We start from the raw sequence: 18,442 nt of genomic DNA, 5'->3' as shown, positions 1-18,442 counted from the left end.
TTCGAAAACTGTCATTGCTGTTGCTTGAGGAGATCCATTCTAACTCTGTTCTGGACGCTTTCTTGTCATATCAGATCACTGCCCTCTTCTGGAGGTTCCATCCAGGGAGGCTTGGCTGTTCTAGAACCCAAGTGCCTACTTATAGCTGTGTGCAGAGACTGGTTGAGCAGAGAATGGGTATCACACCTTTCAAGCAGGAGTTTCACCCCAAGCATCTTCTAAGTGCCCATTGTATTATACTGCTGCTAAAAAGGAAGTCTTACACTCACAACTGAGTGTTCCTAATAGCATTCAAATAAATTACACTAGTTTAGTAGAATGGATAAAAATGTCTAAAGCTAAGCACAAATATTCAGATTAGTAGTGATAAGGTATGGCCTGAAAATCCCACATTTAGCTTACTATATTTCTGAAATCAACTTCAATGAAAACAGTATATAGAATACCTTTTAAAATATATTTATTTATTTTACATCCCATCCGGACTGTAGGTTCTCCTCCCTCCTCTCTTCTCCTCCAGTCCCTCCCTCCATCCTCCTGCCCCCCCCCCATCCACTCTTCCTCCATTTCTATTCTAAAAAGGGCAGGCCTCCCCTGAGTACCAACAAAACATGGCACATCAGGTTGCAGTAGGAATAAGCACTTCCCCATGTATTAAGGCTGGGCAAGGTGACCAGTATGAGGAAGAGGGCCCCAAAAGTCAGTAGTAAAAGAGTCAGAGACATCACCTGCTACCACTGTTAGGAGTCCCACAAGAAGATGGTGTACCTTTTTAATCAACCTTGACACAATATTATTAATATGTTTACGTTTTTTTCTCTTATTTCAGGGTAATGAAACTTAAAGCAATTAAAGAAATTTGATGGCACACCACTCGGCAATCTTTTCAAACTCTCCTTATTGACTTGACATGAAATTAGTGTTTGATGGATAGGAATACTCAGCCCACGTAAAGCTAGAGTTGAATCCAAGTACAAGGTCAAACTGAGAACTGTTTCTCAGAGGGTTGCCTCTGCACTTGCTGCTAACAGTTCCTGCAAGTTGACCCTGCGGAGATGACATCAGCATCGGGTGTTGGTGCACACTTACTGTTGTCTTTTAGGCTCTTTCATATATGTATTTATTTTTTTGGTCAGGTTCATAACTATCCTGCCACGTCTCATGACCAGACCATCAGAGCATTCTTTTCTCTATGTACTATAGCAAAACTTTTACATAGAATGCACCCCCACAAACACAGACACATATAATAAACAAACAAACAACAAACAAATAAACAAAAAACATCCACACAAACATCCACACACATCCTAGACCTCACTTGTTAGACACTGATTTAGGAGCACAAAATACCAAGTAATTTGGTTGTGCTCTATCATAGGCTAGCCAGCTACATGACCTGGAGCTTGCTTTATTTTCCTTGTTAGATTAGTATTGAAATAATCTAATAATAAGTATAATTATTTTTAAATCTGAGTAGTCATGGGCTCCAAGCCTTTGGTGAAGCATTCCTTTAGGCTATAGTGGGCCTTGGGAACACACATTCTTCTTCATGTTCATGCTGGGTGCGAGAAAAATCCTATTTTGCTGATGTTCAGATACAAAACTGGAACTGTGTCAAGACAAATTGAAGAGGAAGCTTTCGTTTTTGGCTGCAGATGTCACATGAGGGTTATAAAGCGGGTGCACTTAATGAGAACCATATGTTGCATATTAAAATCTTCAGGCGGAGCTGAGCATTCAAATTCCTTCCCAAGAACGAAGCTTTACAGGCTGAAGCACAGTTGGTTGTAGGATTTGAGGGTCCTAGGGACCGACACAAAGTAGCAAAGCAGAGAGAGGGGTTAGTCCTCGGTTTGTCTAGACCTTCTCCCCAAGGAGTTACCATTGCTTCTTTTTTTTTCTTTATTGAGCTTTGATGTGAGAACATTCCTGGCTGAATAAAGAAAATGGTTTTGAAGGCGTGCCTTCCTCCTGCTCATCCTTGACTTAAAAGCTCTACTTTTATGTTTTCATAATTGGAGGGAAAGATAGATTGACAAAAATCTCCCTCTCCTCCCATTCCCTCTCATCCCCTCCTCTCCCCTTCTGTCTTCTCCTTTCCTTTCTCTCTGTCTGTCTGTCTATCTCTCTGTCTCTGTCTCTGTCTGTCTCTGTCTCTCTGTCTCTGTCTCTGTCTCTCTCTCTCTTTCTCTCTCTCTCTGTGTCTGTCTTTCTGTCTCTCTCTCTCTTTCTCTCTCTCTCTGTGTGTGAATCCTCTTTTATCTTCTTATTGATTAAAGGTAACCAGGCTCCTGTTGTCTAAAGCTGTTTTGTCAAGAGCTGTAATCACAGATTGACCTCATTGTAGGACAGTGTCTTGACATGTGTATTTGTCAATGTCTGTGCGTAAAAGAGATATATATTTCTAAGTAAGAATATGTATTTGAACCTCAGAATAGTTCATTTTTTTTCTATATACACATTTTGGGAGTTTAATTCTGTCCTGGAAATTCATGTTCTTGAACCATATGATAATAACTGTTTCGTTTATTGCATTTCCTCACTTGGGGAAAACTAAGTTCTTTCGTAGGGTTGAAGAAGAATCTCACATATATTAAACTGCCTACGAGGTTCCTGGCAGGATGGCACAAATGTTACATTTACTATAACACTAGGAATATTATTTGCTAGAATTCCAGGGTTTTGCTCTAAGTCTTGAACTTGGATCCATTTTTTAAAAATGTAACTCAGAAAACTTGATACTCTGTGAGAACAAAAGCACCTGCCACCTGCCAATTCTTTAGAGAAGTTTGGCAGAGATCCTTGTGGACTTTCTGGCGCTGCCGTAGTGTTCTGTCTATCTGGGCTGTCTTGATGTCTTAGGCCTCCTTTGGGGATGGTCTCTCCCTTTACCCCTGCTTGTTTATTGTGTTTGTTGTTGGCTCCTCTAAGAACAGAAAGCAGCTTGATCTGTGGCTGTGTTGGAGCCCTGGAGGCATGGAGAGACATGTAGTAGACTGTCTCCTAAAAGTAAAAGATTAATTTGCATTTATGTATATGTGTGTATTGTGTGAGTGTATGCCATGTGTGTGGGTGCACACAAAGGCCAAAATAGGGTATGCGGTGCCCTGGAACTGGGGGTCCAGTTGGTTGCATGCTGCCCTGTGGGGGTGCTGAGAACCAGACAGAGGTCTTCTGGAAGAGCAGTGAGTGTTTTTTAACCAGGGAGCCATCTCTCCAGCCCCCTTGACTGGCTTTTTAATGTTGTGAACACTTTGCCACTTTCCTCTTCATTCCCAAATGAAAAAAGTTTCTGGGTTCTTTTCACTCAGATCTTAAGGTTTTGCTAGTTGAAAACAGCAGCAGGTGAAAGCCAGTAAGAATGCCATTTTTATCATAAATGGCATGGTTTGCAGAACTTGTAGACCAAGGGCACATGTGTGGTCATGCCAAAGGAAATGAACCCACTTTATCAGTGGGAAATCTGTAGTGTTTTCTACTTTGGAAATTTGCATCATTTGAGAGTTGAATAGCAGAGAAAGTTCCTGACTGACTCTGATAAACGTGAAATAGATCTTGAATCTTCCCTCATCCCTCAGTAATCATATGACCTAAGAAACTTTCTAGGCACCTTCCTTCATAATGACACACCATTCCTTATAGTCTTACTATGAATATTGATTATCTGATGCTCATGGCTCTCTTAGCTCTTTTCTTGGCTCATAGTAAACACTCAGTAAATATTACCTACAATTATTTGCCTCATGCACAAATTGTAAGCATTTCCTTGGCTCACTTTTTAGTACAATTTATAATGAATCTATTTTGGAAAAATTGTGCTTACATAATAATACTTTTATAGTTTATACATGGGACTTCATATTATCTTATTTTCATTGATTTAGAGTAAAAAATAAGATCTATTGTGTGCTCTTCATAGTGCCATGTGGAACATCAAGTTTTACTTAAGTGTTGTAGCAAGAAACCCAGCAGGGAAAACCCCACTGGAGTTTAACATTAGCTAAAAATAGAAAAATAATTTCATAGAAGAAGCATTTTGAAGTGAGTCATAATTCAGTTCCTGCAGCATTGCAGATGGAATCAGGGCACTCTGCCATGGGCATGGCTTTCAGGAAGGATGTAGAATGGGGCATCCTGGGAAGCAGAATCAAGGCATCCTGGGAAGGAGAACCGAGGCATCCTGGGAAGGAGAACATTCCCACACTAGTCACACCATGAGGCTTCTTCAAAGAAACAGAACATGGATTCTGGATGTCTAGATTTCAGCCACGCCTTTTACCTCTTAAGCATCTGTCTGGCTTGGAAGCCTGTAACCCATGTAGTACTCAGACTGATGTGAGATCATTCAGTTCTCAGGTTTTCAGGGTTCCTGAGTGTAAATCACTTAACGATGTGCAAGCAATCATTTATTTGAAACTCCCTGAGAAAATATTCCCATTTCTATTACCTGCCCATCATCACAAATTTAAAGAACACCTTTGACAGTTTTGCCAAGAGTCCCTGCCAAGTGTAGTCTTCTTCGAGGGAAGGAGGCTCTGCAATCTACTGAGGGGAATGTTGTCGAACCTGAAAGAAAACAGAAGTTATCAAACTCAGCTCTCATATCCAGATATGGGAATGACATCCCCCTCTTCAGACCCCTTTTTTCCTTGGTCAGATATTATACTACAAGAAAATTTATAATAGTTATATAAGTGTCTTTAACCCTAACAAAAGTTTATTGTCATTATTATGTTAAGGTTTAAAAGTCAGAATACTTATTCAAGCCTGGGGCGATGGTGGTAACTCTGCCTTTGGAACAGTCCTCTAGACTTTTCACGAGGCAAATACAGCTGATTTTTTCCAGGACCAGATTTGTGGAAACTGTGGGAAGATGGAAAACTTAAAACAAAGTCTCCATCCAGAGAGACTTTACCAAGATATTTCAGTCTAGTATTATGTCAGCTGGTTTACATTTAATAATGTTTTCCCCAAATCACTAGGAGTACAAAATTTGCATCAGTGCAGTCCACACCTGCCAACTAACGCTCTCCCTTTCTTCAAAGCTTCTTATTCTCTCCCCATGAGGCTGGATGACTGTAGTGACCCTGACTCGGTGTCCTTCAGCTGAGTCATCTGAAAACTGGCAGTAAAGAAAGAGAAGGAGGAACTCAAGCAGCTTTAGTTTCATCTAGTTTTCAAATTCTTTTTTTTCTTTCTTTTTTGGACTTGCTGTTAGGCTTGGTATCAGTTCTCTAAAAACCCAATTGAAAACAAATGGATAGGGGCTCTGGAGATGGCCCAGTGCATGAAGCACTTGCTGCACAAGCTGAGGACCAGAAGTAGGATCCCCAGAACTCACAGAAAAATCTTAGCAGGAATGAGGGTCCCTGTAAGCCCAGGACTGGGGAGGCAGAGGCAGAGGAGCCCAGAGGCAAGCAGGCTTGCATGGTAAACCCATGGGTGAGCTCTCAGTTCAATGGACAGACTCTACCTCCATAAATAACATAGGAAGTAAAGTGGTGATGGAGCAAGACACCTCACACCAACCTCAGACCTCCGTGATCACACTTTTTCATGCATACCTGTTCACGTGTCCACCCATACACACGTGAACACCATTGCACACAATGCTTGAGCATGGGAAAAAAATCTAAAATGAGTAACAGTAGAATTTTACGTAGTGTAAATCATCCTTAAATTGGCTGAAGATTTGGAATAAAGTAATAACGGCCATTTTTATTTTAATGGTTCCTTTGTATTCTTGTATGGACAGAGTGTCTTTCCCATGAACGTCAACATCCATAAACCACTGTATGGTTGGTTACTGCCTTGTGCTGTGGAGGATAGCTGGGTGTTTTAAAGCCTGTACTGAAACATTTTTCAGCCAAAGTGTGTCTGATGTGTTAACACTCTTGTCTTCCTGTATCTGGTGCGTTTGGTGTTCTGCAGGATTCACCAAAGGCCTTTTCTTTCTCTTACAGTCCGACAGCAATGCCAGCTTCCTCCGCGCTGCCAGAGCAGGCAACCTGGACAAAGTTGTGGAATATCTGAAGGGGGGCATCGACATCAACACCTGCAATCAGGTAAGAGTTGGGGGGCTTTAGCTCCTGAATCGAGAAGCACCTCATATCCAGGCAGAGTCTCAGAGCCCAGCACTATTTTTTGTTAATATTGATCTACTGAGGTATTAGAAAGTTGATCTTGCCGTGGTGGTGCATGCCTTTAATCCCAGCACTCGGGAGGCAGAGGCAGGCGGATCTCTGTGAGTTCGAGGCCAAGCCTGGTCTACAAAGCGAGTTCCAGGAAAGGAGCAAAGCTACACAGAGAAACCCTGTCTCGGGGGTGGGGGTGGGGTGGGGGAGGGAGAAAGAAAGTTGATCTTGATACAACCCAATTTTTACCACTTTACCAACCTTTGAAGTGTTAGTGTTGGCTTTTAAAATTGCTATTGCTGGTGAAGTACAGAAAAAAATAAAATAAATTGAATGTCACTATCTTCCACTGAAATGATGTGAACCACCTGATCTGGTATATTGATTAGTTAAGAATGATGTATTATGACTTAATTCAAGGTCATCCTCAGCTACATAAGATAAGATAGTGTCTCAAATAAACAAAATCACACAACAACAAAAAAACTTGAAGCAACACTTTCTTCACACTGGTTTAGAAATATGGTTAATTCTGAGAATATGAAAAATTCCTATATTAGTTTAAATGAAGTGTTTGGCCTATTCTTTAGAGAGAAAATTATTTATTTTTGATATTATTTGCCCTCAAGAGTATTGATATTTTCTTGACATTTTGATGAAGATTTTTGTACCATAAATTAAAGTGTCTAGAAGACCCCAGTAATCACTATAGTTTGTAAATGTTGTTGTTGTTTTCATGTGTGTGTGACGGATCCTATGATGAAAAACAAAGCATTAGTATCATGTTTATGTGAGGTAATTTTCGTCATTTGATTTCAGTTGACCTAGGAGTGCTTGGATGCTGTTTCTGCATCCTCTGATACATTCAGTCCACCTTTCTGTAATCTCTAGAGCCAACCCGGGTTGTAGAACTGAATGTGGGTGTCACAAAAAAATAGTAACAAGAAAAGGTTTTGGAATATGCAACAACCGACACTGATTTGAAGTCAAATGAGAATGAATCTAAGGTCTTTCTCTCAGTGCTTTCTATTACCCTGCACAGCTTCACTTCAGCCGTCATCCTAGACACACAACATGAGCGCTTTGGCCTGTGGGACTGTCACAACATGCAGCATCTCTGAACATATGCAAAGCTTTCTTCTCACAAAGAAATACAATAGTTTAATTACAAAAAGGAAGACTTTAAATATTTTCCTACCATCATCCCTCAGTATGCCAGTGTCAAATTAGTATGTCTTTGGATTATGTTGTATTAGAATGCTTGATTTTAAAAGTTGCTATGTGAATTCCTGACCTGTTTCATTAAGAAAAAACATGAAGTGAATTTTTGGCTTGTGATTAGGGACAGAATTTTCAATGATTTCAGAAATGATACCAAATGTACTTCTTCTATTTTCTAATATGTACTCGTGTGAAATGGCATTGTCAGAAATGTTGATTATAAAATCAAAGTACCTGCCAGGTAGTAGTGGCACACACCTTCAATCCCAGAACTCAGGAAGAGGGGCAGGTGGATCTCTTTAAGTTTGAGGCCACCCTGGTCTACAAAGCAAGTTCCAGAATAGCCATTGCCAAACAGAGAAACCTTGTCTCAAAAAAATCCCAATAAATAAATAAATAAATAAATAAATAAATAAATAAATAAATAAATAAAATCAGAGTATCTACCAACTCTAAATATCTCTGTGTCATCAAGTAGACAGTCAAGACTTAATGTTCATGTAAAAATAGACAAACATATCCGTCTCAGTAGTACACATGTTTACTTTCATCTTTAGTAAATGATAAAAATACAAAACTGCTTTAAAATCAATTCTTCTTATGTTTCATTATTAGGAAGTACTTGATTTATGTACCTATTTTATATTTCTCTATATGCCCAGAGTTCCATGAAAATTACTTGAGTGGAAAGGGGTCAAAAGTGCAAGAAGCTTAAGAAATCTTCCTCTAGACTACTGAAATCAGTAAATCTCTTGAATACTTTACAAAATGCAGCCTGGTTGTTTATTGCCCCTGAGTTGTTATTGTCCTAAATTCATATCTATTCATTTCTTACCCACTTGTGTTACTAAATACTTTGCACGTGTTACCAGGGAATCCAAGTGTCCTCCAGTGGGTCTTTGTCCTGTTAGCAAAAGAACTTGAGAACAGACTCAAACAACAGCTCCAGGACAATTTTATTACATTTTAAAAGCAAAGCTCAGGGGGGCAAGCTGTAAATCCCGACAGCTGCCAGGAGGAAGGGGTTCAGAGAAAGAGAAAAGGCCATGCTGAGTTAAGCTGGCATGGAGGTCAGCCACATGGTGGGCAGGCAGGGGACACTGGCAAGGAGGAGACATTGAAAAGAGGGAAGATTTGGAGAAAGAGAGAAGCCCAAAGCGTTTGGGGAAAGCATCCTTAGGAAAGAGCCAAAAAGAAAAAAAGGGAAAATAATTCAGAAAAATGGACAGACTTACAAGGTTGTCTGGGTGGGGATTCTGGGAAGGAATAGCACATTATTTTGTTTATTAACCCTCCTGTCTGTGTAGCCTAGCTCAAGGAGGTTTTGCCCCCCTGAGGGTTGGCCCCTTGGATGGGAGATTGGTCAACTCTTAAGGAGGAAGACCATTCCATATCTCCACATAGAGGTAGATTCTTTTCTGTACTATACCACTATGTCAGTCCTAAGTCAGTTTTTCACGTAATCAGTGATGGCCCATTTCCAGGATGCATCTCCAGAGTGTACCACTGTGGATCTTCCCCGTTCAGACTCACATTCTGTGTCTTCATGGCCACTCAGCAAAGTGACCACAAAAACCTCATGCATTCAGCTAGGTCACTTTATGTTATTTTATGTTGCCATTCTAAAATAAAAACATATTCATGGTGCTTCTTCTATTTATAAATTTCCAGTGGCTGGAAACACCTGTAAGAGTAGGGCCATCATGTTACAGTCACCCAGAGGTGACTTCTCTTTTTCCTTTGAGACTCACTGGTGGGAGAAACATTGTCACCAATGGCAGGATTTCTCATCCTTTAGGGGGATATGTCTCTTATCACACGGAAGTACGAGACTTATTTGCTTTTGCAGATACTGTGAGGGATAATAAGAATATAAAGCAGTTGGATTTTATGATCCTGGGCCATCTCCTGGGGTAGTGTTTGCAGTGAGCAGTCCTGAAGACTAGGACTCAGTAACACCAACCCTGAGACCACACGCTGGCTAATGTGAATTCTGCAGGTCTGCATTCTCGAACCTAGCCTACACAAAAAGGACTTCATCATTACCTTCTACGTCCACTACGATGCATTTGGTGAGAGGATCTGGCACCAGCAGCGTGTGACACTCAGCCGCTGTCTTTGCTGTGGATTACAAAGTTCTTTGTTCGAATCCGGTAGACTTGGATCTTCTGCCAACATCATGATATAGTAACAGATGGAATGAGACCAAATAACTTCCTCTCCATGTATAGGTGGAATAAGACCACTGCAGATGTATCTACCCTCTATTGTATTTTCCATTAATTTTATCTGATATGCTTCTATTATTCTTTTGAACAAGTAATTTGAATTTAAAGTACATTAATTATATCAAGAAAGGAAATCCAAGCTTCCAATGTATATATGTACACATACGCATATTTACTCAATAAAATGCCCAAGAGTTTGAATTTGAAATGTTCTCTAATTTTGACATTACCTTAGGTTCATTAAGTAAATTAAATACACTTCCCAATTTCAATACCAATTAATTCATCTTCTAAGTTGGCAGTGTATTAATAAATAGAAAATGTGATTATTAGTTCATTTAGGTAGAATTAAATAAACATTTCTTAATGTTAAAAGAACATTAAATAAAATGAAGCTAAATAAAAAGAAGCTCAGGTCATCTTAAAGTAATTAATTATGTATAAGTTAAAGGATTTTATTTTTTTTAGGTACCATTTTAGGAGAGAGTTTTCTCTCAATAGTAAATACTCTATCCATGAGTGATTAATAATAAGCCTGTCTTCTTGAGCTAGTTTGAAAAATTTTAACCAGGCTAGCTTGTTCCTTCTAGTAGCTGCCTATTCTTGAATGTTTCACCTTAAAAGAATATTTATTTCTCTGAGACTTGATGTCATAAGCCATAGGCCCAAAGTCAAGTCCTGTAACTTTTGGCAAGTTACTTCAGTTCAGAAAGTGGCATTTCTCTAATCTCTAATCAGAGTGATAACAACATATTCAATACTTCTCTCTCAGGGATGCAGTAAAAGTTAAACTATGAAATATAAAACTTGAAACATGATTTTCTAAGGTTCCTACAGTCTAATTACAACTACTGTACATAATCAATGAAGAATCAAAAAATTTTAATTGACTTCTATAAAACTATGAGATTGATTCTCTTGAATCACTCAGATTTAACAGTTATAAAGCAACTGTTGATGCCTGCTGTTTATTCCTTAATATCATTATTATTAAGAAATGTACATTAATTAGAAGTTGTAGAGTTAAAGTGAGTAATATCGATTAAGCCATTATTGTATCAAAGTTTGTGCCCTGAGTTTTATATATGATGTTTTATCGGTCAGCTGAGACAAAACCTTATGAGATGTGGGTAAGCCTGTGTTTACTAATGCAGAAAATGAATTCATGGTTAAGTGATATTTGTTGGGTGACACATATCTGTGTGTCATGTCTTGGTTTTATCTACTGCAGGACATCTTGAATAGATATTTGCGCTTCTTTTCACAATATACAGTGATAATGTCGCTTATCCTGAAGCTTGGACCATACTAATAACTCATACCATTGCTCCTAGAAAAGAGTATTTATTCATTCCATGTTAATATAACAGATAAAGGAACTCCTAAATCAGAGAAAATCATCACCAGAAATTCTACCACAGTTACTAAGAATTAAACTAAAATTCAAATAAAATGTAGAACTGAAAATAATTTCCAAATATGTATGAGGATAGAAGAGGCAGCTATTGAAGCCAAGGTATTCATATTTCTAATCATGTGGCATTCAAATACTGTGGTGTAGGAACAAGGGGAAGAAAGCATATTCTGTGTTTCTCTTCTAAGCCAGGGTTCCCAGGGAGCATTGCGACACACAATATAAAAACCAGGACTCTTTGTACCCTGTTGTATTTCTCAATGAAAGACAATTTGGGCTGTACCAGCTTTCCAAAAATATCACATGTGTTGGTGTGCTGAGAGTCCTTAAGCTGAAATTAGGATCAGATTTAAAAAAAATAGAATTAGTTTTATAACTATCATATGCACTTTGAAATTTAGTTAAAATATAGCATAGTTTGTAATAATTTGAAGGAATTGGAGGGCTGGGAGCTGAGCTTTGTGATACGTATGCACTTAAAGGACATGGAGGAAATGAATAAATTTGGCACAAGAAAATGTCCTAAAACGTCAAGTTTTCCTTTTTCTTTTCCTAGTGATGTAATTATGATCATTAACTTGTTTTCTTTAAAAGTTAGACCAGAATTTATTACCCTTGTTAGTTTTTCTCTGTTAAGAAAACAATTAACCTTAACATTCACTCCATTATTAAAACTCATATAAATGTTTCCTTTAAAAATGTATTTAGTAATTGTGTCTGAACTGATTTTATACTGTTGCAAACAAAGCTAACACCCAGATAGTAAAAAATAAACTCTGTAATATTTTCATCAACATTTATAGCCAGTTTAAATGTCAACAAAAGTCCCAGAAGGTTTAGATACTTTTTTTTTTTTTTTTACCACATATCAAATTTATTTATTTCACTACAGTGACTTCAAAATAAAGGACTATTGTTTGGCACCCCTTGAATGTAATCTTACACTAAAGATCAACAGTTCTTAAAATGACTTCATTTGGTGTTTTGAATCTCTGCCACCAAATTTTAACAGTAGAGATACAAACGTATAAGTTTAACCCCATGTTTCCTTTTCCCAAAGTAGAGGGCCATCTTAAAACAGCTTTTTTAAGGCAACATTAATGTTTCTAGAAGGACAAGCCTTCAGCAACAAGATGATACAATAACTCAACAATAACTTTAGCAAATGTTCTCTTCATGTGACTCTGACCATTTTTGGAGGTCAAATTAAAAATGTGGGTGCCAGAATCCATTTTCTTATTTTTTTTTTCAGGCTAAGGGGTCCTGGGCAAGCTACCCCCTCATGTCTGAATTTACTCAGCCTCAGTGATCATAACCACCTGAAGTCAGGGTTGTATATGACTGGAGGGAATGCTTGGAAAATTCCTAGTAGATCAACACTCCATAGTTATTACTGAACATGACAATCTACATTAAGCTAACACAGTCTTCTCATATTGATTCTTAACTTACCCGCTGGCAGAAGCAGTACTATTTTCATAGGTAGGACAAACTCTTAAGTGGCATGTTCGTGGCCTGTGTCATCAGAGAGGAAAGATTATACTTAATTGTAATTTGGTAACAGTTACTACTTATCTGGATTGTGTTAAACTAAAATGTTTTTCTGCAACTAAAATCTTTCTCACAAATACCATTTGGATCCATCTACACCAGTATATCTGTCTTTAAAAATGCCAAGAACAGTAATACTAGTCTGGGACATAATAAGGGCAATAAATATGAATTAAAAATAATTGAATTCATGGAATCATTGAACAATGGAGTAAACTACAGTTTTATAACTAGTTAAATTAGTCATAAACATATTTGTAAAATACAGCCAGCTATCAATATGATTGTCATAATTTGCTTTTTGTTGCTATGATAAAAACACCATGACCAAAAACAACTTTGGGAGAAAAGGGTTTATTTGGCTTACACATCTGGATCATAGTACATCATGAAGGGAAGTCAGGGCAGGAACTCAAGGCAGGAATAACCTGGACATAGGAAGTAAAGCAGAGGCCGTGAAGAAAGACTGTTAATTGGCATGTTCCACATGGCTCGCTCAGTTTGCCTTCTACTAAAACCCAGGCCCTTCTGCCCAGAGATGGGACTGCTCACAGTGGGCTGGGCCCTCACACATCAATCAAGGAAGTGCCCTGTGGGCTTGGTACAGCTCAATCTGATGGGGGCATTTTCTCAATTGAGAGTCTCTCTTCCTGGATGAGACCAGCTGTGTCAAGCTGACAAAAACTAACCAGGACTGTTTCTTGCTGATGCCTCATTTAATAGAAGCAAAGGTTCCCTGCCTTATATTAGATGATTTTAATTCAAGTTCAAACTAAATATGGCCTGTCTAATCTTTTGAATTTCAGTATTGATATTTATTCCATGGTAAGCAATTCTAGCAGACACCCATTAAGTGCTCATCCACAGTACTAAAAAGTTTTGACTGTATTTGTACCTACTGGAATTGAGACAGAGGTTTGAAATGTGATGACTCTTCCATTTTGGAAATGCAGGGGTGACCTTATTCAAATTATTTCTGTGGCTGTGCTCTTAAGTACTGTCTGCATGGTTTAGATTGGAGCAGAGCACTTTATATTCTGGGAATTCTCTTGAGTCCTCTCTTCCTGTGACCAAGGAAACAGATTGTAATGCTTGATTTCCCAGCAGCTACCCATCTCCCTAACATGCTTCAGCTATCAAAACAACAGCATTCTTGTTTTCCAGTCTGATGTTAGGCACAGCACTTGTTCATCTGTTTGCTCAAACAGACTTTTGGTGCTGAGGATGCAGTAAGTAAGCAGAGGGAAGCAGGGCCTCTGCTCTCTTGTAGTTTACAATCTGAACCCTCAAATGAGAGAGATAAGAGCAAGGAAGTTACTACGATATATAGTGCTGTAGTTTGAATGAGAATGGCTTCCAGGGGCTTCAAATATTTGACTGTTCAGTCCCCAGTTGGTAGAACTGTTTGGGAAAGATCAGGAGGTGTGGCCTTATTGGAGGAGGTATGCCAATGAGGGCAGGCTTTAAGTTATCAAAAGACTTGCACCTTTCCCAGTGTGCCCTCTCTCTGCTTCCTCTTTATGGATGGTGAAGTGTGCTCTTAGCTGTTTCTGGCCACATGCCTTTACTCTATCATCAGTGAAACCTGCTGAAACCATAAGCCCAATTAAATGCTTTCTTTTACAAGTTGCCTTGGTCATGGTGTTTTTCACAGCAATAGAAAGGTAACTAATACATCGGGAAAGAGGAAAAGCAGTCAATCACTGGGTGTGCTAGGGTATACCTTTAATCTTAGCACTCAGGAAACAGAGGCAAGTTGATAGCTCTGAATTCAGAGCCAACTAGAAATAAATAATAAGACCCATAGTGGGAAAAAAAAAGAAAGAAAGAAAGGAAAAACAAAAGCAGTAAAAGACATGGACAAGAAACATGCAGTAGGAGAGGAGAGAATGGAAGGAGAGCAGTGTGTCATGGTTGACAAGATGGCCAATGAATACCCAACAGAGCTGAGTGTGAAGCCATGCAACATTCCCAAGAAATATATTTTACAACTCTTGATGAGAGAGCCCACAGAACATGGTGATGTGTTCAATGATCAGCAGGGAGGTCAGCCTGTCTGAAATAAAATGAGGGAGGAGAACAGGAAGAGGTTGGAGGAGAGCAGAATGCTACAGCATCAAATGTTTGTAGGTTAATTTAAGAAATAATCTTTGGCTTTGATTCTAAATAAGAAAAGTGATTAGAGTTTTTAAGAAAGAAGTGATAGAAACTGGCTTACCTAAGGTCCAGTACTAGCACCCAGACAGAAGGAAGCAAGGACAGTCTAGGGAAATTGCTTTAGGTGAGAAATGAGTTGTTTTACACTAGGACAACAGGTAGAAGTGATGGGCCCTGTTTGGCTTCCAGGTAGAATTTAAAGATAGAGCTGTTTGTTGATGGATGTGGGAGTCTCCGCAAACATCATTGCCAACAGAGTGTTGACCCACGTGAGGAAAGATTGAAGTCTGGTTCAACACAACTCAGTAGCCAGTGTTGGTTCAAACTTCAAGAGTCTGACACAAGGGCAGTTTATTTGAGGCATTTTAAGCACAGCACAGTTTTGGAAAAATGTTTCCTGGTGATAATTAACTCAATTCTGTGAGTACAGCAAAGCTTAAGACATCATTGCATTGAAATTCCTTTCAAAGTACATGTGGCCTTTTCTGTAAAGATGGGTTCTATTAGCTGAGAAACAATGTTCAATAGGAAGGTATAGGGAGGAAGACTGAGATAAACATAAGAGTATGAGGGAGCCTGGTGTGTCTTGGCAATAGAGATAGCACAGAGGTCATTAAGCTGCTAACCACATCTGTTCCCAACGTTCTGGGCAGATAAAAAGGTTAAACATCTCTTCTTTTGAAGAGACAACATCCCCATGTTTAACATTCCTGGTTTCCTTAGTGCTTATCTGTAAGCACGAGGGCTTTGTGTCTCCGGATGGATTTGATACAGGATGGGGGCAGAAGAGGGGGTGAAGAATGAAGTTTGGGGTTGCCATGGGAAAAGAGAGGGTTGGTTTTTCATGAGCTGTGTTAGAGAGGTCTGTGAGATGAGCAGGCTTGAAGGAATGGCCAATTTTGCACATTTTAAGTTTGTCTATGTGGTATCTAAAATGGGGCAGTTAAACATGTTCAGTCTGAAGTTTCTAAAAGAAGCTTTGAGCAAAGATATAAACTTCAGTTTAGTGTATAGACAATATTAAACTATCAAACTGGATGGGATTACCAAAAAAAAGTATTTATGAGTATCTATGAATAATAAGGGTGTTTGACAGCTGAACCTCAGGGAACTCAGGGGGATGAGAATGGGCAAGCGTGCTCAAAGATGTAGGAGGGAAACATGGAGAGATTTATGTCTTGAATGCCAAATAAAAAAGCTATTTTGAGGTCTATGAAATGATCAACTTTGTAACATGTTGTTGACAAAACAAGCAGAGGAACTGATTAATATGTGAAGCATTGTGGTAGTAAGAGATGATCTCAGTGTAATTTCAGTGGAGGGTGGAGTGAGTCAGATGGAGTTCATCCACTGGACAATGGTCAGACCAAATATACTCTGTCCTTTCTATAAAGCGTAGAAGAGACAAGGGAGTAACTGGAAGAGGAAACGGGATCATGAGACACATTCCTGTTTATGTAAAAGAAGCGATGGTATTTTTGTTTTATTGATGGAAAAGATCATCAAGGAAAGAAAAGAAACCAATGATTTAAGGAAGAGATGAGTGGGAACTAAAGAGAGATGGGAGAATGGCCAAGGACTCCTTGATTAACTGATAACGTGATCAGGCCTGGTACACAAAGGAAAGTTGTCCTTTCCTAGGGCTGTAGCTAGTTGAGGAGGGAAAGGGCATATGGGTGAAGTTGGAAGTAGAATAGGGATGGGGCTAGAAAGGTGGGTGTAGGGTGGGAGCTTTTAACTGCCTTCTTTCTTTGTTTTTCAGTGAAATGAGTCAAAGTTATTAGCTGAGTTATAGGAGAGAGGTGATGGAGGTTACGGAGAAAGGTGTGAAATGATTAATTCAGGAAAGTAGGAGAAAATGCACAAGGGTCACTGTGATGATTGTGATTGCCAAGCAATGTTAAGGACCTGCCTGAGGCTCATGAGCATGCATTTTTAGTGAGTCTAGGTAACGTGTATGTGAGTTCTTCTGAAGTCAGGTTCAGGCAGAAGATGGTGTTGCATGTGATTGGGAATGTGGTTTTAATAAGCATTTATGGGAAAGGTACAGAAACACAAGTGAACTTAGGATACATGGAAGGAAATGCATGACATCATTACAAAGAGCTTTCACAGAATGTGTCCTGAGTAGAGACAGGAGAACACTGAGATAAACAAATGGACGGATTCTAGATATCAGAGGTGGGAGAATTGCTGGCGTCGGGTGAGTGGTGATCAAAGGATTGGATGGTAAAACAGATCTTGAAGGAAAGGCCTCATCTTCTGAAATGGCAGGAACTAGAGTGTGACCTTGGAGAGAGTACACAAGGTAAAGAAAAACACTTATCAGCAGAAAAGAATTCTGGAATCTTAAAGCATTTTGATACGTTTACCTATGAGTAAGTGGGAAAGCATGGAGGTGAAGTGAAGTTAAACTCTTCCAACAATGGGGAATGAGAGCTAGGGACACAGGCTGCACATAGTAGAAGGCTTGTGAACAAGGAGGAAGAGTTTGAAGATAGGATAGAATAAGGAGCAAGGATAGTAAGTAGGAATGTGGGCAAATAAGCATTCCTAGCTCCAGCAGCATCAGGAATGCTGTGTCTTCAGGCTTCAGCTAGAACAAGGTTTAGAGGACTGTTTGGGGAAGACATTTAGCATAGAGAGATGCTACTGGTCAGGGCACTTGTGTGTGAAAGGGCTTGGGATAAAGCTTCAGGAGTGGGACATGGTAAGAGAGAGAATCAGAAAAAGATTGCACAGAGGCAGACAGGAACTGTTTGGAGAGATGAAGTTTAGCCTAGTGACTGGCTTCAGTAGAGGGAAATGGAGTGACAGTTTTACTCCAGGTAGGTTCTGAGCAAACAGTGGAAGAGAGGATGGAGGAGGAGTTGGGGAGTCTAACCAGGACTTGCTTGTGGATCTCTATAGAGTTCCATCTTGATCTCTGCTATTGGATGTTAGTACATGGATCAAAACATGTACGAACCATGATTCTTGTGGAGCTACAACCAGATGCAGGAGGGGCATGAGGAGAGGTAAAGTTGTCATTCCTGTCCATCATCATCTCTCCTTGGTTATTTCCTTTGTGCCCTTAGCAGCCATCTGGCCTTTTAGCAGCTGAGATTTTGCCCACTCAGATTCTACTTTCTTGTTCTTTTTATGACCACTTTAAAGAATATTTCCTCCCTTCTGAAGAAGTTTTCTCTCTCCCTCCTCTCTCTACTTCTTTCCTCTCCAAAGGTGGAATGGAGTACCCCAATTCTAGCTATTTTTGTCTCCCGGTATAAGAAACAAAAAAGAAAAAGAAAATCTTGTTTTTAATGCTAACTACTTCAAGATGTGGTGAGCCAGTTCCTAGAAATTAAAGAAATGTATATATTAAAGATAATTTGGCAGTTCCATATTAAGGAATAGCCATCACACTGATAATGAGCATGATCCAGAACCATGTATCTGTCAATGTGTGTGTGTGTGTGTGTGTGTGTGTGTGTGTGTGTGTGTGTGTGTGTGAAATTCTATTTAATCTCAAAAATCAAGGTCATAATTTGGTTTCCTAGATGACAATGTATGTAACATGATTGCTTGTTGTAGGTCATGTGTGTTATGTGTGGGATAGTGAAAAGCATGGCAAAGACAATCATCTTTTGTCCCATACTCTGTTCCCTTTCAGTTTCCTTCATCAGAAATGGAAGATCTTCAAGGATAGAATGAGAGCCCAAAGCTCAGAGAAGCAAGAGGTCCTAAGGGAACAC

The 18,442-nt window shown here is 39.3% G+C and overlaps 1 protein-coding gene across 1 annotated transcript in view; it reads left to right on the top strand.

Annotated features, from left to right (window-relative positions):
• Window positions 1-18,442, top strand: part of Ank2 (ankyrin 2) — a 218,699-nt gene that overhangs the window by 22,121 nt on the left and 178,136 nt on the right. Inside the window, exon 2 of the mRNA XM_059266206.1 lies at window positions 5,967-6,068. Within this exon, the coding sequence (XP_059122189.1) occupies window positions 5,967-6,068 (102 nt within the window). The remainder of the gene's footprint in view (window positions 1-5,966; window positions 6,069-18,442) is intronic.

This window comes from Peromyscus eremicus, chromosome 6 (assembly GCF_949786415.1).
Source record: "Peromyscus eremicus chromosome 6, PerEre_H2_v1, whole genome shotgun sequence".
Taxonomy (NCBI): Eukaryota; Metazoa; Chordata; class Mammalia; order Rodentia; family Cricetidae; genus Peromyscus; species Peromyscus eremicus.
The sequence above is the reverse complement of the archived record's forward strand: the minus strand, read 5'-3'. Positions and strand labels throughout refer to the sequence as shown.